Source organism: Mirounga angustirostris, unplaced genomic scaffold (genome assembly GCF_029215605.1).
Source record: "Mirounga angustirostris isolate CCGP_5_RB_7025 unplaced genomic scaffold, mMirAng1.0.hap1 SCAF_5, whole genome shotgun sequence".
NCBI classification, from domain to species: domain Eukaryota; kingdom Metazoa; phylum Chordata; class Mammalia; order Carnivora; family Phocidae; genus Mirounga; species Mirounga angustirostris.
Window position 1 is genome coordinate 159332934 of NW_026991713.1, and position 25625 is coordinate 159358558.

At 46.9% G+C, this 25625-nt stretch overlaps 1 protein-coding gene across 5 annotated transcripts in view; it reads right to left on the reverse strand.

Moving 5' to 3' along the window:
- The window catches only part of ARHGAP17 (Rho GTPase activating protein 17), an 89182-nt gene that overhangs the window by 13194 nt on the left and 50363 nt on the right, over nucleotides 1-25625 (reverse strand). For 4 of the 5 annotated variants that reach the window (XR_010411928.1, XM_064592831.1, XM_064592832.1 and 1 more), the window contains exons 8-18: nucleotides 22906-22974; nucleotides 22665-22746; nucleotides 17536-17663; nucleotides 15228-15339; nucleotides 14583-14664; nucleotides 12229-12309; nucleotides 10338-10451; nucleotides 8876-8967; nucleotides 7023-7179; nucleotides 4713-4943; nucleotides 2273-2436 (exon numbers count right to left, since the gene is read on the reverse strand). Coding sequence is in view for 4 of the 5 variants with exons in the window: in XM_064592831.1 (XP_064448901.1) it covers nucleotides 2273-2436; nucleotides 4713-4943; nucleotides 7023-7179; nucleotides 8876-8967; nucleotides 10338-10451; nucleotides 12229-12309; nucleotides 14583-14664; nucleotides 15228-15339; nucleotides 17536-17663; nucleotides 22665-22746; nucleotides 22906-22974 (1312 nt within the window). In the remaining variant the exon portion in view is untranslated. The remainder of the gene's footprint in view (nucleotides 1-2272; nucleotides 2437-4712; nucleotides 4944-7022; nucleotides 7180-8875; nucleotides 8968-10337; nucleotides 10452-12228; nucleotides 12310-14582; nucleotides 14665-15227; nucleotides 15340-17535; nucleotides 17664-22664; nucleotides 22747-22905; nucleotides 22975-25625) is intronic. The other variant, XM_064592833.1, reaches the window with a different exon arrangement.

Sequence of the window (25625 nt, forward strand, 5' to 3'; positions counted from 1 at the left end):
TCAAACTACAAAGCTTCTGCACAGCAAAGGGAACGATTGACAGATGAAGAGGTAACCCACAGAATTGGAGAAAACAGTTGCAAACCATCTATCTGATAAGGGGTTAATTTCCAAAATATGTAAGGAACACCTACAACTCAATAGCAAAACAACTAATAACCTGATTTTAAAATGGGCTAAACACTTGAACAGACTTTTCTCCAAAGAAGTCATCCAGATGGCCAATAGGCACAGGAAAAGATGCTCAACAGGGAAATGCAAATCAAAACCACAGTGAAACATCACCTCACCCCGTCAGAATGGCTACTATTAACAAAACCCCCAAAGACAACAAGTGTTGGCGAAGATGTAGAGAAAATGCAACCCTTGTGCACTGTTGGTGGGAATGTAAATTGGTGCAGTCATTATGGAAAACAGTACAGAGGTTCCTCAAAAAACTAAAATTAGAACTACCATATGATCCAGCAAACCCACTTCTGGGTATTTAGCCAAAAGAACTGAAATCAGGATCTCAAAAAGATATTTGCATTCCTGTGGTCCCTGCAGCATTATTCACGATAGCCAAGATGTAGAAACAGCCTAAACGTCCATCGACGGATAATTGGATTAAAAAAAAATGGGGTCACCTGGGTGGCTCAGTCGTTAAGCATTTGCCTTCGGCTCAGGTCATGATCCCAGGGTCCTGGGATTGAGCCCCACATCGGGCTCCCTGCTCCGCGGGAAGCCTGCTTCTCCCTCTCCCACTCCCCCTGCTTGTGTTCCCTCTCTCGCTGTCTTTCTCTCTGTCAAATAAATAAATAAAATCTTTAAAGAAAAATGTGGGATATATGGGCAACGGAGTATTATTTAGCCTTAAAAAAGAAGGATATCCTGCCATATACAACATCGTGGATGAAGCTAGAGGACATTACACTAAGTGACATAAGGCAGTCACAATAAGACAAATACTGCGTGATTGCACTTATATCAAGTATCTAAAGCAGTCAAACCCACAGAGTGGAATGGTGGTTGCCAGGGCTAGAGAGAGAGTACTGGGGAGGGGCTAATGGACAGCTGCAAAGCAACAGACATCAAGTTTCAATTATGCAGGATGAGTAAGTTCTAGAGTCCGCTGCACCACACTGTGCATGTAGTACTCTTAGAGATGTAAGAGGGTAGACCTCATTGTAGGTCTTCTGACCCCAGTAAAATTAAAAAAAAAAAAAAAAAAAAAGAACCACAAGAAGATGTGGGTCAGAATGTTCCAGAAGAGAAAAAATGGAACACAGAAGTTCTAAAGAAGGAATGAGGGACACCTGGGTGGCTCAGTTTGTTAAGCGTCTGCCTTCAGCTCAGGTCATGATCTCCAGGTCCTGGGATCAAGCCCCACGTTGGGCTCCCTGCTCAGTGGGGAGCCTGTTTCTCCTTCTCCCTTTGCCTGTTCCTCCCCCTGCTTGTGCTCTCTCTGACAAATAGATAAATAAAATCTTTAAAAAAAGAAAAAAAGAGGGAATGAGCTTAGTGCATCCCAGGAGCAGAGAGCAGACCAGCACCGCTGAAGCTTGGCGAGAGAGGGGGTGTGGTTAAGTGTGGGGCCCAAAGGCAGGCTGGACCACACCGGCCCCACAGGGGAGGTCTGCACAGAAGCCATCGGAGGGACAGTTTCAACGGAGAGAAGACACGATCTGCTGTGTTTTAGAGCCAACCCCCCTAACTGCTGGTTGGAGGACGGTAGGGATATGGGTGGGAACCATTCAGATCATACAGCACTCAGGACCCAGAAAGCCCTGACCTCAATCTAGAGGTTACAGCGGCTTGCAGACCCGTAGAGCCTGGTTACGACAGAGGCTACAGTGGCTTCCAAGCAGAGGGATGGCTTGGAATGCCAGATTCCTGGAAAACTGGGAGCGTTGTTTCCAAGAAAAAACTTTTTGTTTATTAGGCTTTGTGGCTTAAACATATTCTTAAATGCCCGCTTTTCTGCTCTCTATTATTTCATTTCCTTTTAATGATTTTGCTCTTAAACGACTGATTTTTCTGCTTGCCATTTTTTTTGAAGTTGTTTTTTTTTTTTTAAAGTAATCTCTACACCCAATGTGGGGCTTGAACTTGAGACTCTAAGATCAAGCGTCGCGTGCTCCTTCAACGAAGCCAGCAGGTTCCCCTCTGCTTGCCACTTTAAAACAGACATGGAGATGCCCTGTCGGAAAGCCTTGCAACGTGAATCCCTGTGCTAACCCAAGGAAGTCTGCACATCCCTCCCTAAGGGGAAGGAGTAAAGGTGGCTACTTACCTCGGCGCAGAGTGTGCGGGCTAGGGCCAGCGGAATTGTGCCCCGGGCCAACGGAGAGCTGATGGGAGCCAGCCGCCATCTGCGCCTGGTTCTGGCCACTGGCCATCTGACTGCCATTTCTCCCTGGGGCAGGGGCAGGTGCGGAGTCCTTGGGTTTTGGCGGACTACGGAGAGCAGAAGTCAAGTTCGATGTCAGGCATTCCCCGCGAGAAAGCTAGTCAGCATGCTATCAAAATACCAGATTCCACCCAGAGTTTTCACCTCGGCAGGCAAGGAGGTGATCGGGAATTTTCAACAGTTCACACTGGGTCTGCAAACCCACTACTTATTTGTGGCCACACAGGGCTATTTTAGGAGATTCACTGCCTCAATTGTCTTCCAGCTACTCTGTCACTCGAATATCACGAGACACTATTTCACAGCTACCAACAAGAAATTTCTAGTTTGAGGGGTGCCTGGGTGGTTCAGTCGTTAAGCGTCTGCCTTCGGCTCAGGTCATGATCCCAGGGTCCTGGGATCGAGCCCCACATCGGGCTCCCTGCTCCGCGGGAAGCCTGCTTCTCCCTCTCCCACTTCCCCTGCTTGTGTTCCCTCTCTCGCTGTGTCTCTCTGTCAAATAAATAAATAAAATCTTTAAAAAAAAAAAAAAGAAATTTCTAGTTTGCTTGTACTTCAATTGGGCAGTATTAAAAAACATGAAAGGGCTTTCGGACTTCAAAAGAACGAGATTTGACACACGCAGTGTACAAAACAAAGCAAAAGCAGTGGCAAGATACTAACACTGTAAATTATAAAGTGCTAGGTTATTATCAATCATTTGGACTCGAGGAAAGAGTAACCCTGAGACTCAATGATGGCTCACAGCCCGGAGCTGGTTAGCAGCAGGGTGGACAGAGATCAGAACGCGGGCCGATTCCTGGCTCAGAACTTTGTATACTAAGCTTTACAGCTGCATCTTGTCAGGGTCACTAACGTGTGAACACCATTCGTGAAAGTACACAAAATACCCACAGGGCACAAAGAACAAAAGCAAATTGAGGACTGACACTCCATTTGTCCTTCTGTAGGGCATCCTAATTATTGTCTTAATGTATTTAGCCTGATTAAGCAACCTGAAGGCTACAGGTAAATGAAAATGTGTGAGTCTGCAAATACTTTTTTTTTTCCCTTCAAACAAAAAAAAAGTTAAAAGCCCAAACAAAGACATGTGTGGAGCATCAGTTTCGACAAGACAACACGGAGTTATAATGTGCCTAGGAAGCCTTGGGAGGTGGAAGCCTTTGTGATTTTTAACCAAAACGTGAACTTCTGCGAATTCTGTGAGTCAAAAGGAACTCAGGAATATACAGAGCAGTCCGAATTCAGCTGTGAGGCTGGAGTGAGATTTTTATCTCCTAAGCAGCTAACCTCACATCCCACCAGGCACACCCTCCCCATCCAGAGAAGCTGGATCCTTGTTCTATGCATTTATTTTACTTTATATGTGGTTATCTAGTGTTTTGTAGATGGCCATGGTAGAGAAAAGGACAAGAAAAATCGTAGCACATACTCTGTAGAGGGGCTCATCTGTTCCAGCAGCTTCTAGTCCTGAACTATCTGACATAGCACCTGAAGTAGGCTCCGGTGGAGAAGTGAATTCATGCAGAGCAGATGAAAATCTCAAGTTCAAAAGTACTCTTTCTAAAAGTTGCTATATATTTGTACCCCACTCCAGACAGCTAATCAAAAGGTTAAGCAACAAAAGAGCCTTTTAAGAAACTCTATCATATTTTCTACCTTGTATTCACCTATCAATTTGCCTGTAAGACTGAAAGCTAGGGGTGGGGGAGGTCTCAGTCCACCAATTGTGTACTGCATCTGGCACTCAGTTATTGAGTAAATCTGATTGGATGGATGGACGGACGGATGGATGGACGGGCGGATGGATGGATGGATGGATGTATGGACGGATGGATGGGTGGGTGGATGGGATGGACGGACAGACAGATGGATGGGTGGGTGGACGGGTGGGTGAATGGGTGGGTAGATGGGTGGATGGGTGAGTGAATGAATACCAGGAATACTCTAACTAAGTAACGTGCTACATTCAAGTGTTAACTACTTAGTGTAGAAGATGACAAAAGCAAATGGTAAATGAACACTGAGTGCACATCAAACAGGGAAAAGAGGTTTATAGTACTGCTAGCTGCCTGTTGGCTTCCAGCACCAAAGCAGTATGGTAAAGAATGCAAACAAATGTTGCTTCTTTTGGAAAACAGGAAAGGAAGCAAGCAATTTGCAGTCTTTTCTCCCATCCTTTGCCAACCAGAAGAGTGAAGGCAGATCTGGTTCACTCCCTGCTGAGCGATTCTGTGGGCATGGAGGCCATGCCTGCAGGCCAGCGCCTGCAAGAAGGCTGGGGCACTGAGCACCCACTGCCAGCAGAAGCCGGCCTTCTTACCTGTCGCCCGGGCTTGGCCCCTGCTCCAGTGTGCCCGCAGAAGAGGGGACTGTCCCACCCCCTGCGCTGCTTTCAGCCCTAGAGCTCTGGGGAGGGGGCTCTGGGCCTGCAGGAGCCAAGGTGCTGCCATCTGTGGGCGGGAGTGGCGGCTGGAAAGCTGGGGATATGTGCTTTCTAGTTAGAGTGCCACCCCGCCGGTGGGCCTGGAAGTCCATAAGCTTCACACCAAAGCTACACAGAAAGAAGAAACAGTCAACACAGCATGCAAGCGACTATAGAGACAGAAGTCCACGGGTCCGCACGTGTTAAAACCCGCGCACGGGGTGAGCCACCCGAGTTGCCCAGCATGCAGTGAGGCGGCGAGGACCAGATGAATGGTCGCTGCTGTTACCAAGGCAAGCAGCTCAACCTGGCTTTCCACCTGAGCAAACCAACAGACCTGGTACTGATCAATGTCCTTTCTCAATTCGGGTGTGAACAGCTGAAAGCACACAGGCAGGCCTCGTCCTGAGTGGGTGACATCGCGTTAGCGCGCCTACCTGCCTACCACCCAATGGCCGCCTTGCGTCTGTGCATGCGGGGGACGGGGTGGAGGCTGCGGGCAGCGTCGGGATGTCACACCGCCCTGCCTCTACAGCTGAGCTGTATGAGCACTGGTGTGGGCGGATGCAAAGAATGTATCTGAAAGGATTCGTGACCCCGGAAAAATATCATTGCTTTCGGGAAGGAGACGGTGGTTGGAGGATGGGGAGGAGGAAGATTCACTTTTCACGTAAGCCGACTGATGGATGAACTCTCAAGCTTTTCAGTTTGAAAAACAGAGACATGGGGCTCCCTGAGCTCGCATGTGCCGGGTCAGTTGGCGGGGAGAATCCACCCCGGGAGATAACCGAGAATCATTTCCTGCGTGCCCACCAGGGCCAGGATGCTGCATTTCGTGACTTCAAATACGTGAAGGCTAATTGTGCGGTGGCCAGTGTGTCATTAGGAAGCAGGACCTAATGTGTGATCGGGGCTTCAGAGAAGTAAAACTTCTGCCCATAAGAAATGTGGGTTTCGGGCACGTGGGTGGCTCAGTTGGTTAAGCGACTGCCTTCGGCTCAGGTCATGATCCTGGAGTCCCTGGATCAAGTCCCGCATCGGGCTCCCTGCTCGGCGGGGAGTCTGCTTCTCCCTCTGACCCTCCCCCCTCTCATGCTCTCTCTCTCTCTCTCTCTCATTCTCTCTCTCAAATAAATAAATCTTTAAAAAAAAAAAAAAAGAAATGTGGGTTTCAGAGGGACAGACGGAAAGTAAAGCATGGACCTTTGCTATGGATTAAAAAACAACAACAAAGCAAAAGGAAACAAAAAAATCAGAGCTCACTATAAGATTGGGCAATGAAAAGAAAAGCTTGCTGTTTAGTTGTAAAACCACGTCCAGTGATGTTATTCCATGTGAGCGCGAAAAGCACGTTACTCCGCAGGCCTCTCTGACGTGGCCTTGTGGGTGAGCACAGTGGCATTTCCTCGTACGGATTGAACAGGTTGGCTTCTGAAGGCGTAAGTCACAGACAGCCTTATTAAGTTTTGAAAATCCCACTAAAAGGGCGCCTGGGTGGCTCAGATGGTTAAGCGTCTGCCTTCGGCTCAGGTCATGATCCCAGGGTCCTGGGATTGAGTCCCGCATTGGGCTCCCTGCTAGGCGGGGAGCCTGCTTCTCCCTCTGCCTCTGCTTCTTTGTCTCTCTGACTCTCATGAATAAATAAAACATTAAAAAAAAAAAAAAAAGAAAATCCCACTAAAATCGCCCGTGGAGCACAGTATAGAGACCTGCGTCTCCCACTAAGTCCAAATACGGGAGTATCTCCAGCTGAGCATCGGAGTCAGCGGCTGGCTTCCACTGAGGGGCCAAGTCACACCCAAAATGTGTCTCTTTGAAAACCAAATCCGACAACTCACTGTGAGAGGTGGGTTATTCTCCCATCTGTCCACAATACCTAACGTCCCCCTGCTTTTTCTCTCCCTTCCCCCCTCGTCAAGTACGTTTAGGTGGCTTTGTAGCATGAGTATGATGCTTACCGCAGACCAACTGAAGCTCGGATGCATATGGAACAAATGTGTACTGACAAGCTACAGAGTTGCCTTGTGGTCACGTTAGTGTTTGTAGTGAACTAGAGAATTCCCGAAATATCGGGACCTGACAGTCATGGGCGCGCCGTGGGCCACTCTTGTACTACAGGTCCACTGACGCAGTACCAGATCCCAAGGGTTTAGGAATTCTTCTACATGACATCTACCATTGGAGGAAAGTGAACAGCTCTAAACACACCTCTCCTTCTTCACCAAGTCCCCTTCCATGACCGCCATGCTGGCAGGCCGCTTCCTCTCGAGGGTCCCTGAGTCAGAGTCATTTCCAGTGTGAGATGAGTGATTGGAATTCGGGGTGACGAGAGGCACGAATGCTTCCGATACGTTAAATTCCACCTCTGCAAGGAGACAAAGAGACAAGCGTGCAGGTACACCTCAGAGATAAGGTAGGTTTGGGGGCAGACCACTGCAATACGGCGAGTATCGTGATGAAGCAAGTATCGCGACGAAGTGAACATCCCAATAAAATGAATTATCACAATAAAGCAAGTCAAATGACTCTTCTGGTTCCCCAGTGCACATAAAAGTTATGTTTACACTATGCAGCCATGTGTCATAGCAGTATGTCTACAAACACAAGGCACATACCTTATTTAAAAAATACTTTGTTGCTAAGAAATTGCTAACCATCATCTGAGTTTTCAGCAAGTCGTAATCACCGATCACAGATCACTATAACCAATATAATAAGAAAGAAAAAGTTTGAAATACTGCAAGAATTACCAAAATGGGACAGAGACATGAAATGAGCAAATGCTATCGGAAAAAATGGCACCAAAGGACATGCTCAAGGCAGGGTTGCCGCCAATCTTCAACTTGTAAAATACTGCAGCATCTAGGAAGCGCCATAAAGTGAGGTCTGCCTGCACATGAGGTGTAGAGCATACGGGTGCATGAGGCTTTAAAACTCCCATCAGCCCTCCCTGTTTCACAGGTGCAACTCCCTGCCCCCTCATCTTTTCAAGAATGGTTTGCCACACCAGGGGGAGGTAAAATGAGGAAACTAGAGATAAGGAGGGGGTGTGATTCAGAATATAAGTTACACAATTCCTCTGCCTTCTTCTTTAAAAAAAAAAAAAAATCAGGGAATATGGAAGAGGACAATAGCATGGATTACTAAAAAAAAATGAAAGGTATTTACAGTTTGATATAAAATACAAGTAAAAGGCAACACCAACTCCATAATGCCTATAGCAGTTTTCTAAGACTTGTTTTCCCAAAGAAATCTTGGGCAAAATGCCGGTATTCATTCATGCATCACGTACTTGTTGAGAATCTACACGAGTGAGGTATGATTCTCGATCATGAGGGGACCCTGGGAAAGGAGAAACGAGCTTGCCCTGGGGTCATGGAGCTCACACTCCAGGGGAGGGGCCAGCAGGGCTACAGGTCTGGACTCTCAAAGCTTACCCTACCAATGCCCCCGAAGGGGGTCATGGAATCTCTGAGAACCCCAGGACTACAACAAACGTAGTCTGGAAACCTATCACCTGTCGGCTGAAATCCTCTTTTTCTGACACAGCCAACTCCCACCTTCACAAAATGGCTCCAGTCAACCTATCCGGCTTCATCTTCCACCTTTACAAAGACCCAGCTTTCTGCCTACAGAAACAAAAAGCTGTTTTCCAAGCGGAAAACTGCACATTCAGTGTCACCTCTTCTATAAAGCAGTCCTTGTTCTTTGTGCCCAACATCTGAGTTTGTCAAACCATCTGCCCTTCCTTCTAACTCGCCACGTACGATGATATCTGTTTATGTGGCCTTCTCCAAGGGCCAGGTTCCTCCAGGGAAGACTGCATATCTCAGCAGCAGACATATGGTGTCAATGGGTATTCAGTACACACTGGCTGAGTGGACAACTCCAGGGTGAAGTGAAACAAAGCGAAATACAAAATAATGTGGATGCCAATATGTCAAAGATGAAACCAATCACATCCTCACGAAGGGGCTACTGAAGCATTTTCTTCTTTAAAGAATTTTTTATACTGTTATTGTTCTGCTTGGGCGGTCTGTGAAATTGAAAAGGTACGTTACCTTCAGGGAAGAACCAGTCGGCGTGCTGGATGATGGGCTCGATGACTGCAACCACATGGACTGAGGTGGCCGCTGCCATTTCAGCCAGCGTTCTGCGAAGGACATTCACAAAGTTAGACCGCTTCCCCCGGGCAGCCTCTAATTTCTGCAGGTTGTGTCAGAGCAATTTAATTACTTTATTTTGTTATTTTAAAAATATATATATATTTATTTATTTATTTTAGAGAGAGAGAGAGCACTAGTGGGAAGGGCAGAGGGAGAGAGAATCTCAAGCAGACTCCTTGCCGAGCATGGAACCCAAGGCAGGGCTCGATCCCAGGACCTGGAGATCATGACCTGAGCCAAAACCAAGAGTCCGACGCCTAACCGACTGTGCCACCCAGGCACCCCCAATTGAATTACTTTAAAACAAGAAAATATTTAAGCACAAATGCAAAAACCAGATCCACGGGGCTCTGGCCTCAGCATGTGGTGGTGATGCCCCAGGAGGAAAATCACCCCGACTCAGCTATCACTCTTTAGTCTGCATGCACTGTGTTAACAGCAGGTGAGCTGGTGAACAATGGTGTGTCCAAATGCTGATTTTAAGTTGGTTTGGAACAGATTTTATTTATTTATTTGAGAGAGAGAGAGCACATGAGTGGGGTGAGGGGCAGAGGGAGAGGGAGAAGCAGACTCCCCGCGGAGCAGGGACCCCAACGTGAGACTCGATCCCAGGACCCCGGGATCATGACCTGAGGCGAAGGCCAATGCTTAAATGACTGAGCCACCCAGGTGCCCCCAAATTATCTTTTTAAATGCAGTCTGATTAACTCATTCTTCTGCTTAGAAACCTTGATGCCTCCCCAACCACTGATGACCCAAAATAAATTCCAAAACCTCAGCGAGGTATGAGGCCGTTCAGAACCTGGCTCTGGCTTCATAATCCTCTGGCACAGTCTCCTGGCCCCTGTGCTCAGGTTATACAAGACCATGTGACACCACCCCCACCTCCAAATTAGCAACCAGTCCCTTTCACACCCACACTGCCTTTGCTTATTGGGGTCGCACCTGCAGGGAGCTATTCATCCAAGTACAACCCAAGCGCCTTTTCCTCTGCAGGGCTCTCCCTGCACTTCTCAGCTTGAGCTGTGTTCCTTCGGTAAGTACTGTGGCCGTAGTACTTTATAATGTCTATGGCAGCACCCCCACGTGCACGGACATGTGTGTGGGGCTCTGTCACAGTGCCACGGCCGTTCATCTGCCTGACTGCCCAAGAGCGGGGCCCTCTGAGGACTGTGTGCGTGACCAGCATCTGGGATGGGACTCAGCTCACAGCAGTGTTCCGAGAATGTCGGCTACGTGGAAAGACCAGATTCAGAAGCGCAACTCTGGAAGTGCATCTTACCCTGGAATGGGGGTCTGTCCCCCTGCGGTGCAAAGGGGAGATTAAAATACCGTGAGATGGGGAAAGGTCACTTACCCTTCAGTTTTGGCCCATAATAAGTTAGGGCCTAACACAATTGCAATGTTGCTGGGAGTCATTTTATTGACGTCGCTGGTCTGAGCAAGCTTTGCAAGGAACTTGATTAAATACCTGCGGGAGAAAAGAGAAAGGAAAATATATGCAGGAACAGCATCCTCCTGCCCCAGTGCTCAGTCCCAGGTTGCTCAGGTGCTAAGTGCAGAGTGGCGCTGAATCAGAATCTGGCTCAGGTTCTGTATCTTACAAAGTCCTGTGCTCTCTGTTTCAGACAACAGACTCCGTTAGGGGTTGGAAGAGGAAAACAGCTCACAAGAAAACCTCCACAATTCAATCCCTATCTGCTGTGTATTTCCAACCCATTTCTCCTTTATGCCCTATCTATCAACCCCTCAGTAAACTACAATCTGATTAACAGTGGGCTCGATATATTTTAATACAAACATAAAAAAATACAAGCAGAGGGACATTGCTTAAAGGAAACTGTATTGGAAAATATTTTATGTGGTAATTATGAAAATCTCCAATTGATCACATAGTTATAGTCCCTCCTATACAAGCACAGCAATATAAAAACAAAAAATTAAGAATAACCCCACTATCTATTAATAGGGGGCTGATTTAATAAAATATATCCATACAGCCATAAAAAATTGTTATGTACTGATATGGAAAAATCTTCAGGATATCTACTGCACAAAGAAGGTGAAGAGAATGATGTATACAATATATACTACCATTTGGTTTCAAAATAAAAGGGAGGAGTGTGAGAGCAACAAATATATGTATGTGTGTATATGTGAGAGATTTTTCACTGGACACCTTTTGAATTCTGAACCATGGGAATGTGCTCCCTATTCAAAAAATAGTCAAAATTATAAAGAGTAAAACAAATAAAATAAGAGACCAAATCCCAAATTACCAAGAATTGTAATTCAGTTTCCAACATAAGGCATGGAATAATCTAAGACTATCTGTAATTCCTAGCTGGGTGTGCTGAATGAATCAAAGAGGGATATTATAAATATTAATGTATTCGTTAAGGCAAAGTTGATATTTAAGGTGTCCAGAGGGAGTATTTAGCTTAATTTAGTGGTAGAACCCGGGACTGAAATTAAAGGTCAGGTAACATGACAGAAATTTCACCAGTAGAATATTTGTCATTTTGGACCAAGTCCTCTTATAAAATTTTCTTTGGTTTTCAATACCTTGGGCTTCTTCTCTTTATGCTTCTTCAACGTCACATTTTAGGTCAAAAGGAAAATAGAGGTGAAATTCTAGAAATGTATTCCCCGGTAAATTTTCTTAGAAACAGTAATTCCACAAAGCAATACATAATCTCCAGTTCTAGACATTTCATTTAATAGGATGATTTATGCTCTATTAAAAATAAATTATATAGCATATATAAAAGCTATTGCAGAAAATAGAATTATTGATTAATTTTTTCCTTTCACATACTGGACAATTTATTTTTTTTTTAACTTATTTAAGTAAGTTCTATGCCCAATGTAGGGCTTGAGCTCACAACCCTGAGATCTAGAGTTGTAGGCTGACTGAGCCAGCCAGTAGACCCCCATACTGGACAATTTAGACTCCAAAGCCATCACGCAGTGAAGCCAACTCTCCATGAGAACTTCCTCCTAGTAGCTGCAGTGGTAAACTGACCAGGGGACTTAGCTGTTAAGGCAGACGCGATGCGGATGCACCACACGGTGATATGCGTCACAATAACATACATCAAATCCCATTCCCAGCAACCCCCAGTCCTCTCCAAAGCACTTGTTTAGTGGGCTTGGACTGGGTGACTTCTGCTGCAGATGGCACCATTCTTCGCTCCAGAGTCACTGTGGCTTGCTGGCTTAATTTGCAGGATGCTGGTCATACATACCTAAAGTTAACAAAATTTTGTGGTGGCAACTTTTGACATGTTCTCCATAAATCCTGAAGTTTTTTGTCTTGATCCTGCACACTGAGGGAAAAAAAAAAAAACCAAACCTGTATTCATAACCCTCCATTAAGACACATCATTAGTAACCCCTGAGTAAATAACAGGCTATGTTAACAGCGATGCTTTCATTGACAGGGAAAACACGGCTGGAAAACGGGACGGATTTGGAAGTAAATACATTTGGAGTCAAATACCAAATAAATCTTTCACTCTGAGCAGTGAGTTAGCCTTGCCAAGACTCGGTCTCCTGAAGTGCCCGCCTGGGGATAAGGATGTTGATTCTGGGGACGCCTGGGTGGCTCAGTCAGTTAAGAGTCTGCCCTTCGGCTCAGGTCATGATCCCAGGGTCCCGGGATCGCGTCCCGCATTGGGCTCCCTGCTCAGTGGGGAGCCTGCTTCTCCCTCTGCCTGCCACTCCCCCTGCTTGTGCTCTCTCTCTCTGATAAATAAATAAAATCTAAAAAAAAAAAAAAAAAAGAAGTTGATTCTGCCAAGTGACGGGGAGGTTCCAGAGGCATAACCTTAGAAACATACCTGGCACAGAGGAGACAGACACCGCTGAAAATTCTGTCTAGGCAGGTGCCTATCTCCACGGGCGGCTTGCTGGAGCCCAGATCTCTTGCTGGCCCAGCCACAGGTGAGCTGGCCACGCTCCTGGGCACCCAGACCCCCCGTGCCTTTCCCTGCCCTTAACTCTGCTCAAAGGCTCCAGGCCCAGCAGCCCTTTCCTGTCGTGAAGCAATCGCAGGGGCTCCTCTGCTCTACGGCTTCCACATGCAAACTTCCATCGACAAAAGAGGGCCAGGTGAGGTCAGTCACCGATGCCCGCCAGCAGGAGAGGGTGTTAGCCGTTGCCCACACAGCACACCCTTGGACCTAAAACGTCCTCCACAACTGGACCCATCTGGAGTGACAGGTAGGGGGTAAACATAATTATACGTTAGAGGCCAGTCAATGGGCCACCGGGATGCTGACATTTCTCACGTATGGAGAATCAAGACATCCATAAACAGATACCTGCTTCGAAGAGAGTATTTTCTCACGGGAACGATGTTGGGAGTCTCAGAGCCGAGAGACGAGTCAAGGTGCAGGAGGAGTGGGGCAGGCTACCGAATAGAGGATCATGACCTGAGCCTAAGGCAGCCACTTAACCGACGGAGCCACCCAGGCACCCCTTACTCTGACTTTAAAAGCCTTACCAACCAGGGTAGAGCCACCTGCCACTGAAGCCTAACTGAATAGACCCTGCAGCCCATCTGCTGGGAACGGGTGACAGGGGAAAGGTAGGAGGGGAAGGGAGATCTGTTCTTCCTCCCTTAGGGCTGAGGAATTAGGCCCCTGAGGGAGGACGTGAGTCAGAACCATGAGGCACAAGCTAATAAGGAGGCAGCCTGGCCGGCCAGAGAGAAGCCTCTGGGACTTGGTGGACAAGGCTGCCAACAGCTCCTAGACACACGGAAGCCGGGGGCGGGGGAGAAGGAGCAAAGGACAGGGACACAGTCTTTGGGGCAGACAGGTCTGGGTCTGAATTCCCGCTCTGCCAATTACTTGCTGTTCCCTGGGCTCCGTGCCTCCCCCAGCCTCAGTTTCCATGTCTGGAAAATGAGGCTAACCACATCTGTCTTTTATGTCATTGATCATGGATGATAGGAGGTAACGGGTATCAAGATTAGTATGTACTGAGCACACAGTAAGCGCTAACAACCATTACCAGTACCATCAACACTGTTTACTGCACAGCTGAGTTTCCCGTGGCTCGCCAGGCACATTGCCGCTGGTCGGTAAGACACCTGTCCCCAAGACAGGGCTTTCTTCCATCTAAAAGGGGTCTATGAACGCAGGTCCCACTATATGTCTTCATCCATAAACATCACGCAAATTGAAGCCAATGCCTAAGTGCTGACTCTCCCACGCTAATAATAATACTCAATATTCTCACCCGATACGTAAGAACTGAGGCACATATTATTTAACACGTGTGCTATTTTAATGTTATTTTATGAGCCCTGAGAGTAAGATGATTCATAAAGGGGACGTAATATCCCATCATTTCCTTTAACTTTGAAAACTCAGTGTTCTTTAAAGATTTTATTTATTTATTTGAGAGAGAGAGTGAGAGAGAGAAAGAGCACAAGAGGGGGGAGCGGGAGAGGGAGAAGCAGACTCCCTGCTGAGCAGGTAGCCTGATGCGGGACTCGATCCCAGGACTCCAGGATCATGACCTGAGCCGAAGGCAGTCGCTTAACCAACTGAGCCACCCAGGCGCCCGAAAACTCAGTGTTCTTTAAACTTACCTTGCAACTTGTGTCCATTCTTCATACAGATTAAAAGTCATCAAAGGTTCAGGCAGTTCCCGTAAATAGGACTTTAAAGCACCTGAAATTGTTAACACTCACTTTGAGTATGTCAAGGGGTAAGCCTGGGAATCTCAGGACATATTATTTTTTACAAATTGAAATGATCTCAATTACAACCTGCCAAGAATATCTATAACAATCTATGAATCAGCAGGAGCAGTTAGAGCATGGAGTGTTCCTAAAACAAATTCCGGCCCTTGCAAAATAGATTGACGGGTCAGTAGAAAATAAAATTAGCTTCAAAGTCACCTTCTAATGGACATCATTTCCCCAGGAAGATCTAGACTGTGAAGGAGAAAGAAGGGAAGGAAATACAAGCAGGTCTCCAAATGTTTGGGTTAGAAGCTACCTTCACCTTTACTTAATAATCAGGAAAACAAAGAAACCCCCCCAAACAGGAAATGGGGTGTATGTGTGTGTGTGCCCTTATTCAGTTTTATTTGTCATTTCAGCTTGTCTAGTTAAACCTACATAGGGAGACCATTTCAATTTTCTCTGAATCTGAAAATGAACACTGGATTTTTAACTGGTGATCTGTCTGAGACGGGACCCACCCCCCGAGGGCGACTCCTTGCAGCTCACCTGCGACAGCGTGGGGGTCAGAGTAGAACTCATCCAGGTGAGAAGTAGAACAGTCTAAAGCAGCTTTCAGTTTCTTTAACTTGGAGGCCCCAGCCCCAATTCGGAAAAGGCCCTAAAGACAACAAAAAGCCGTGAGCATCAAGTTCAAGTTGTGGGCTTTATGCTGAGCAGCAGTACAGACCTGACGGAAGAGGCTTCCGTCCCGGCCTGACTCCCACACACCTCATCTCTGAGGGCGGGCGACCAGGAAGGACGACAGGACCAAGCGCAGGGCAGATGGACAGGCAGAGGGGCAGACAGACAGGCAGGGAGCAGTTCATTCCTGATCGGTGTGGGCTCTTGCCCTGTCCCATTGCTAAATTATCTGTGCCTATTAGAAATCTATTTAAATGCAATATTTTATACTTCCACAAGGTTGATTGCTATAGATTTTCTAAATTTAGGATTCTTTTTTTTTAAAGAATTTTATTTATTTATTTGTCAGAGAGAGAGAGAGACAGAGCACAAGCAGGGGAGCAGCAGAGGGAGAGGGAGAAGCAGGCTCCTCACTGAGCAAGGAGCCTGATGTGGGACTCGATCCCAGGACCCTGGGATCATGACCTGAGCTGAAGGCAGACGCTTAACGACTGAGCCACCCAGGCGTCCCTAAATTTAGGATTTTTTTTTTTTTTTTTTTTTTTTAGATTTTATTTATTTATTTGACAGAGAGAGACACAGAGAGAGAGGGAACACAAGCAGGGGGAGTGGGAGAGGGAGAAGCAGGCTCCCGGCAGAGCAGAGAGCCCGATGCGGGGCTCGATCCCAGGACCCTGGGATCATGACCTGAGCCGAAGGCAGACGCTTAACGACTGAGCCACCCAGGCGCCCCAATTTAGGATTTTTTTAAATGACATCTCATTAAAAATTGTTAGACTAGGCTGCTTGTCACCTTCACTGCCCTAAAAGTTACTTAGAGAAAAACACATGAAGGTCAAGCAAAAAAGGCAGGACTATGAAGACACTGGTCCAGGAGTTAAAAGATGTAGGTTTTAAGCAAAATTAACCTAGGCAGGGTTTCTCAATCTCAGTAATACTGACATTTCAGGCTAGATAATTCTTTGTTGTGGAGGCTGTCCTGTGCATTCTGAGATGTTAACAGCAACCCTGGTCTCTACCCAGAGAGCAGTAGCAAACCCACCTCCAAAACTGTGACAATCAAAACTGTCTCCAGACTTTGCCAAACATCTCCCGAAGGGGACAAAATTGGCCCTGGCTGACAGCTCTGATCTCGGCTACTAGAAGTTGGGGTCACATCAGTGGGAGATGGGGCAGTGACTGGAAACAAACACAAGGAGGACTTCTGGGCTGTTCCTTGATCTGGGTGCTGATCACACAGGTGGGTTCAGTTTGTGGAAACTTATCAAGCTGTTCACTTATGATACATACATTTTCTATGTACATTATATTTCAATAAGGTTTTTAAAAGGGAAAAAAAAAAAGACTTAGCGTTTGATTTTGATTGCCCCCTACCATGAACTCATTCACTTATTGACGCGAGGAATAACAAGACTTGCCCTGCTTGATTCATGGGGTTTTGGGGAGTAAGGATTCCATAAAATAAGTATGTAAATACCCCTACCAAAATGCATAGTACTACCCAAATGTAAGATTCTGCTAAAGCTCACAGAAGCTCTGGTCCATTTAGTGCATCTTGAAATTCAATGTCACAGGGGTGCCCGGGTGGCTTAGTCTGCCTTCGGCTCAGGTCACGAGCTCAGGGTCCTGGGATCAAGCCCCACGTCAGGCTCTCTGCTCGGGGGAGTCTGCTTCTCCCTCTCACTCTCCCTCTGTGCTCCCCCTCTCTTTCTCTCTCTCTCAAATAAAGAAATAAAATCTTTTTAAAAATTTAGGGGCACCGGGGCGCCTGGGTGGCTCAATTGGTTAAGCATCTGCCTTCGGCTCAGGTCGTGATCCCAGGGCCCTGGGATGGAGTCCCGCATTGGGCTCCCTGCTCCATGGGGAGCCTGCTTCTCCCTCTCCCTCGCTCTCTCTCTCCGTCTCTCGTGAATAAATAAATAAAATCTTGTAAAAAAAATTTTTTTAATGAAATTCAATGTCACAAATCACAACCAGAGTCAAAAATGAAAGTCAGAGTGTACCGCAAGCAGGAAAGGGAAATGTTCTGTGAAACTCATTTCATTCACAGTGTCTGTTCCGGGTACAGTGTGCAGGGTCCCCATTTAAAATGCAGGTCACGGCGACAGAAACTGGGAAGCTGTCAGTGTATGCGGTGTAGATGGCGGCCCGGGGGCCCCCGAGCGCCGCTCACCTCCTCCTTCATGCCGGTCTCCAGGAGTAGCATGACGCAGGCTTCGATGGGGAGTGCGATCTCACGGCCACTCCGCTTCAGGTGTTCTTCCAAAGGCGTCCCAAAGGCTGGCTTTTCCGCCCACTTATCTAGAGCAGCAAACCATCCATGAGACACCCAGCGATCTCACGGCATCATTGGGGAGTTTTTTTTCTCCCCAAACTAACAAAGGGGATTTTTTTTTTTTTAGCAGACTGGCAGTTGAGGCTTTGGGAAAAGGGGAAGCATCTGTTCTGTTTGCTTTGGTTATTTACCATGTACTAGAGCAAGAGTAGGTCCCAGGCTGGGGGGTTACTTGCGGAACAGAGCCCTGAATGCCCTCCAGGGTGAGCTGCCGGGGCTGCCAGGAGCGCGACGGGGCTCCTGCATGGGACAGGTGGGCTGCCTGGGGCTACCCCGAGCATTCGTCTGAGCATACTGATTTCACTGGAAGGCAATTTACTCTCGCCATGCAAAGCGGCACTGGCCTTCTATCTCCGAACAAGAAATAGACTCCTTCCATGTGAAAAAGGAAATAACTTCTTAAGATTTTGAACACAAGCCAAACTTCATCACACAAGACCGGAAGATGGCCGATGTGAACTCATATGAAACGCAATGTCTCCGTGACATGCCGAGCTTCCGAATGCTGTCGCCCCAGCCAGCTCCCGAACGTTCTGATTAGGAAACCACGCAGTATCTGCAGCCCCAAAGCAGCCGAGGCTGAAGCTTGCACCAGTAGTAAAGTGGTCGTTTATGTTATTTTGGGGTCACATACTCTGTTTCATTCCACAAGAGATGTGAGGCAGCTTAGCAGGAGTACACACAATAGAGCAGTGAAACGCAAACAAGAATTTCATGAATTCCATTAGAAAGAGAAGTGTTTGCTTGGGTTTGGGCCACCGGTGGGTGCGTACAGATCTCGTGCTGCCTGAGACGCCCACAGACGTAAAGAGGGGAAACCGGTCCATGGAAGCTATTCTGCTGAGCAACACTTAGGCCTTTCCAGTGACGGGAAGGGTTCATGCCCTTCTCGGCACCATTAATGGGGTTAACGTCGTGCAGCCACTTTGCTGTTCGAACCTTGGGTTCAAAGCAGGCAGGAGGACTCTGATGTGCCCCCTTACCCTTGGCTACACGGAAGAGCGGGGACAGGCCCCATTGCATGATCTGCACGCAGGGGAAGGAAGAGAGAACCCCCCAGGTCCGTGGAGCTGAGAGCCTGTACAAGGTTAAAATCAGTGGAAAGAGCAAGTGGGGTCCAGGTCGAAGAGGGGTGAGGGCAAGGCAGGCAGGTGCCCTCCTTGTCTCTGGCCCCGGCCCGTGTAATTCCTGGTAGCAAGAGCATCTGGGGGTCTGACCCTTCTCAGAAGACAGAACTCTGTGACAGTCCTCTCAGAGGCCAGTCCTTCCCCTGCATTTGTCCCTTTTATCTAAATGATTCTCAACACAAGCAGAAAATGGCCATGAGACCCCTCCCCTGGGGGGTACATCAGAACACCCAGGAGAGTTCTGGAAATGGCACCTGCCATCACTACCACCACATGCCTGACCCCATGGCGGCAAGATCCAGGCATTCTCTGAACCCCCACTGGAACTTTCTGGGAAACGCTCGACAGTGTGCCCCACCCCCGACCTTGGAGTAACGTTGGCAGAGGGCGGATGTGAGAACCAGTCATCTAGACGACTCCTGTGCCAAACTGCCCAAAGGATGCTGGCATCTCCAACAACGGACCTGCTAGGTGCCGGGCGCTGCAGCAGCGCCCCAAGGTCACAGAGACTCCCCACCCTTCTAACTGGGAAGAAAAGACAAGACATACACGTGAACATACAACAGTCATTAACAAAAGACAAGACATGTTTGCTAAGTCGTGGCCGGAAAATGGTACAGATCAGGGTTGCAGATGCGGGTGCCCACAGGGGCCAAGGAGGCCCCTGAGGTGCTGAGTCAGGCTGGGGGCAAGGGGTCCGCTGAAAGGTAGCCCCCCGCCCCCCACTCCTCAGTGCCCAACGACCTGTGTCGCCGGACTTTCATGACTTTCAAGAGAAGCCAGAAATCGGATTGTTATGTGAAGGCGTCTGGTGTTTAAATGATGGCAAAATTTTTTGAAAAATGAGATACAGCTGTTTGCGACTTCTGGCGCAGAACACAGACACTAGGGCGACTCGGGGGACAGTGTTTGCTGTTGGCTTCAAGGAGGGGAGCTGGGGGGTCTGAATGAAACAGACCAGGAAGAAGGGCTGAGAAAAGACCAGGGATCTTGAGTCTCAGAATTTACACTTGATTCCATAGCTCTTGCCCAAGGTGACGAGGGCCCAGAGGAGGGGGGATGGTGTGGGCGGAGCAGAAGGCCCAGCAGAGGGCAGAAAGGACAGACGCCAGCTACAGGGTATGGGCAAGGAAGGACAAGACAGCTCCAAGGTCAAGCCTGGGTGGTTTGGAGGGAGGTGGCGTCCAGGAGACATGGAGGAGAGAAGGGCAGCTGGTTTTGGGGTAAGAATCGGCTTGCTTTCTGGGATGCATGAAGTTTCAGGGGACAGCTGAAGGAGTCTCTGAGGGAACCAGCAGTGAGGTGGTTATGAGGGTGAAGACACGGGTGACATGGGGGCTGGCACCAGGAGGGGGCTCTGGGGACAAAGGGGTCAGGAGGGGACGTGCACAGCCCTAATAATGAAAGAATCAGGTGCAATGAGGGGCACACATTCCATCAAGGAAGAGACAGCCCAAGGCACATCAGATGCCAGGATCTGACAATTAAGAACCTCTGGTCCACTGGGAACTGCAGTATTTTTTTACTCTTAATAGAAGCGTGACTGGGAGCAGAAGTGAGACTGCACAGTGTGAAGGGCTGGCCGGTGGAAACGAGTCATTCAGAGAGCCTACCAGAAGAACAGAGGAGGATGAGACTTAACAGGGCACCATGTTGCAGAGAGGCAGGTCCCAAGTCCGGTCAGCTGACTGTGCGTGTGAGATTGGGGTGCACAGGGGTGTGGCAGCTGTGGGGTCAAGGTTGTTTTTTTCCTACTATAAGGATGCTCTGAGTCTTTCTGAAAACAGAAGAAAAAGGAAGAGGAAGACAGGAACTAAGACAACAGGGAGATGGGAGGACAGGCAGAGGTGGAAGGGATTGAATTCCAAGGCCTGGCAACCTTGGAAAGAAATATGGATCACATTTCCTTCGCTGGGTTTCTGCTCCTGCACACCTGCTCCTTGTTCCATCCTCAGCCTCCTCCCTGCCCTCTTCCTGTTCCCTGTCACTTGCTGACATACTTCTCTAGGGAAAATAGCCTTGGGAAAAAAATAGTTAAAAAAAAAAAACTTGAGGGGTGCCTGGGTGGCTCAGTCGGTTAAGTGTCTGCCTTCGGCTCAGGTCATGATCCCAGGGTCCTGGGATCGAGCCCCGCATTGGGCTCCCTGCTCGGTGGGGAGCCTGCTTCTCCCTCTCTCTCTGCCTGCCACTCTACTTGTGTTCTCTCTGTCAAATAAATAAATAAAATCTTTAAAAAAAAAAAATAAAGAACTTGGGGAAAAAGTAGTTAAAAAAAAAAAAGTCCACAGGGTACTTGGGTGGCTTAGTCAGTTAAGCGTCTGCCTTGGCTTAGGTTTTGATCTCAGGGTCCTGGGATCGAGCCCCGCATCGGGCTCTCTGCTCAGTGGGGAGCCTGCTTCTCTTTCTCCCTCTGCCCCTCACCCCTCTCGTGCTCTCTCTCTCAAATAAATCAATAAAATCTTAAAAAAAAAAAAAAGTCCTGCTCACGAAACCCAATCTTCTCTTTTTTTTATGCTTGTTAGTCAGCTCTAAACCAGACTTTCATTCATTCAAAGGCTAAGATGATGATGGTTCCTATTTTGTCCTACACACAGCCAGGCACACGGTATGTATCCCACAGATACATGCTCTTGGCACTTGGAACTTGCCCGGCAGGAGCCTGCCCCTTGCAAGGCTGAACGTTGGCCAGCAGCTTCACTCCTTTGCACTGCGACTCGACCTCGTCATCCACCAACAAGGAGATTAGATCACTTAGGAAAGCGAGGGCAGCTCATCCTAGGAAGAGTCAATCAGACGCATTTACTCAAGATGGCCGAAGATCTGACGATGCAGGTGGGTCAAGATATAGAATTTTCTAATTCGATCATCCAAAACCTTTCAGGCACAAAGCCAGAAGCTGCTGGGACCTCCTTAAACTGAGAGAAGTGACATTCTTGAGGATGCGAGTGTGTGTGCACACCCCCAACACACACATTCCACTCACACACCTGCTGACTTGCATTCCAGATCATGGAGTCGCCACACTCAGCACTTGGCTTGATCCTCTTCAGCTCAAGACCAAAGGTTCTGCAGGGAGAAACCTAAGCTCCCAATGTGGGGTCTACACAAGCAAAAGAGTACGATAGGATCAAAGAAGACAGAGCAACGTCTGCCTCAACTGTGTTTGCTGATCTCTGCTGGGAGATGCTCTGACAGCAAATCAGAGAATTAAGAGTCAAAAGCTTTAATGTGCAGGTAAAACTAAGCCTCAGGAGAAAGCTCAGTCCGCTCACCACTTGTGGGTGAAGTTGGCCGAGAGCTTGAGTATGGTGGGCAGAATGTGAGTGCTAAGAACCAGAGCCTTGTAGGACCGCAAGGAAGAGGGGGAAAGAGTGGTCATGGCCTTATGATTCAGTCATGCCGATGAGGGGCTAGCAAGCATTGGCTTCTAAAATTCCTTTTCGAAGGTCCACAATATTTTCCCCAGAATGTATGCTCTTGGAATCACAGGGTCAGAATTAAACCCAAGGGACCAAATAACTGACTCGGAAGAGGAGAAGACAGGAAGACACGTACAGACACCAGCGCCCCCCGCCCCGCACCACCAAGGGTCCAGCTTTCTCTTCAACCGAAGATGTCAGAAGAGCTGCGAATGTCCCATTAGTAGGTTAATTTGGGTTTGGAAGAAATTAGAGAATGCGGCAAGGAAGATGAAATTATGCTGGGAGATAGTACTCTCCTAGGCAGAGAGGCGTTATCCAGAGGAGATGCATGCAAAGGAGTCAGGGGGTAAGAAGAACAGAGGCGGAAGTGGCAGAGGCTTAGGAAAGGGGGCATCAGCCAGCACGCAGGTTACATTACCTTGATGGGCTCGCATTTCGGGAAGGGCCTTTTCTAAGACTGCTAATGCTTTTCTATGGTAATCTGCTTGGGCTTCTAATAACTGAGAACAGACCCACATTCAAAAACAAAAGTAACGTTAGCATCGGATGGACACACACACAACGGCTGAGCAAAACCAAAAATGAAATCTTTTGCAAAAAAAGCTAAAACAACTCAATTTTTACAATGCTTTCATATTTTGGCAAGGTGAGGGGCTTACCGTAACAAAGAATTTGCCATACTCCCCTTCTTTGGCCATAAAGTTGTACATATCTGCTGCAAGTTGATCCTGGTGAAGAGAAAACAGGTCACTGAAGAAAATGGAATCTGAGAATTAATATCCATGGGCCCTTAGAGCAAAATGTCACAGAAAGAGCCACGGATTAAATGTCCACCAACTGGTGGGGCGCCTGGGTGGTTCAGTCAGTTACGCGACTGCCTTCAGCTCAGGTCATGATCCCAGGGTCCTGGGATCGAGTCCCGCTTCGGGCTCCCTGCTCAGCAGGGAGTCTGCTTCTCCCTCTTCCTCTGCCACTGCCCGGATTCATGCGCGTGCACTCTCACTCTCTCTCAAAAAATAAAATCTTAAAAAAAAAATAAATGTCCATCAACTGGGATGACAAAAAAAAAAATAAGGAAGCTTATTAGGGGAACGATGATGGAGATACCCAAGATATATGGGTAATACTCCTTACCAAGAAGTGACGTATAGAGCATTACTTATGTTATGTTACCATCTGTGTAAAAATAGGGGAGAAAGAAATATTCTATTTTTACTGCCACATGTGTATAAAAATATATAAATAAAAACTTGAAAAATAAATTTAAAAAAAAAGGAAGAGAAAAGGCCTGGCATAAGTGGAGCTCAGCAGTGCATGGAAAGACTAGAGTACTTGTGTTTTGCGCTGGCTCTGGGGCTGGGAAAGTAAAAACATCTCCCTGGATTTTACAAACACAGATCTGCCTTCATGAGGCTCTGAAGTTTGATGGCCTCGAGGGGCGCCTGGGTGGGTCAGTCGGTTAAGTGTCTGACTTCGGCTTGGGTCATGATCTCAGGGTCTCGGGATTAAGCCCCACATTGAGCTCCCAGCTCAGTGGGGAGTCTGCTTCTCCCTCTCTCTCTGCCCCTCCTCCCTGCTCATTCTATCTCCCTCTCTCTCTCAAATAAATAAATAAAAATCTTAAAAAAAAAAAAAAATGGCCTCAAACTGGTAATACTCTCTGGGGAGAATCACTCCCAATACTTAAGAGTCCTTGTCTCTCTTAAAATGAGCTCACAATACATTGCAAAACATATGATACAAAATTGCAAAACACAGGAGGCAACAGTCCACCATGAAGCAAACTCCCACCACTCTCATAGAGGAAAGAGAATTACCAGACTGTTACTATAAGTATATATAAAATGATCAAATATTAAAAAAGAAATAGGCACTAGAAAACAATAATGCACTATCAATAAAGGCTAACTTGGAATTATTAGAACTGAAATATACAGTAAATGAAATTCAAACCTTGACGTTAGTTATACAGTAGATGAGACCTAACTAAAGAGAAAATCAGGGAAAAAGAACTTAGATCCCAGGAAATTACCCAAAAGTTAGCCTAAAGAGAGAGACAGAAACTATTTTCACAAGTTTTCACCATCTGAAGATTTTTTTTTTTTTATTTGACAGAGACACAGTGAGAGAGGGAACACAAGCAGAGGGAGTGGGAGGGGGAAAAGCAGGCTTCCCACAGAGCGGGGAGCCCGACGTGGGGCTGGATCCCAGGACCCTGAGATCATGACTTGAGCCGAAGGCAGACGCTTAACCACTGAGCCACCCAGACGCCCAGGTTTCACCATTTGAAATGAGAAGCTATGGCGTGGAAGTTGAGAGAAGACACATCAGCCAGTTCAGACTCCTAAGACCTCTGCCAAATTTATGTCTGATAAGTAGCCGATAGCTGAGATCCAGGTTAGACTGAATGTGAGGAAAGCTACGTAAATGACACTAGTAAAGCTATGACTCTTCTGAACAGGAATAAGCCACTATGAAACTATTTTATCAGAAGCATTTATCTGAGTATCATTTTTTTAAATACAAAGGCTATGTATGGTATGACTTTATGAGTTCAGTTTTAATTCCTACCCACTATACACTATATTATTTTAAACAAGTCATTTTACTGCAGTTAACTGATCTTCAAGTTCACTATCTTGAAGAATGAATTACAGCATGACCTGAACAAACTAAAATATTATATTCCTAACACTATCTAAAAGAATAGATACCATTTTCAGAAAATGATGAATAATAAGAGAAAGAAAAACCCAGATCTTAAGATTCATCAAAAACCTATTTCTTTACTACCTCAAATAACATTTGGAATAAAGATCTATCTTCACAGATAGAATGAGACCACTTAACCATCTGATCTGGAATTTATTTTATGAGATAAAAAATTATATTTCTCCCAATTACAAACCAGTTGTCCCAGCAACATTTAAAAATAATCCTTTCCTTCTCTGTGGATATATGATGACCCCCCCTTTACTATATATTCAATTTTTTAAAATGCTAGCGTTGATTCTAGAAAACCTATGCTATCCACAGATCTATTTTTGTGCCTCTTGCGCATTTTTTAAAAAGATTTTATTTTGGGGGGCACCTGGGTGGCTCAGTCTGTTGAGTGTTTGACTCTTGGTTTAGACTTAGGTCATGATCTCAGGGTTGTGAGATGGAGCCCCATGTAGGGCTCTGCGCTCAGTGGGGAGTCAGCTTGAGAGTCTCTCTCCCTCTTCCTCTGCCTCTCCCCCGGCTTGTGCTCTCTAAATAAATAAATAAATAAATAAATAAATAAATAAATAAATAAATAAATAAATAAATAAAATCTTTTAATAAAATACAATTTTAAAAAATTATTTTAAATAATCTCTACACTCAATGTGGGGCTCAA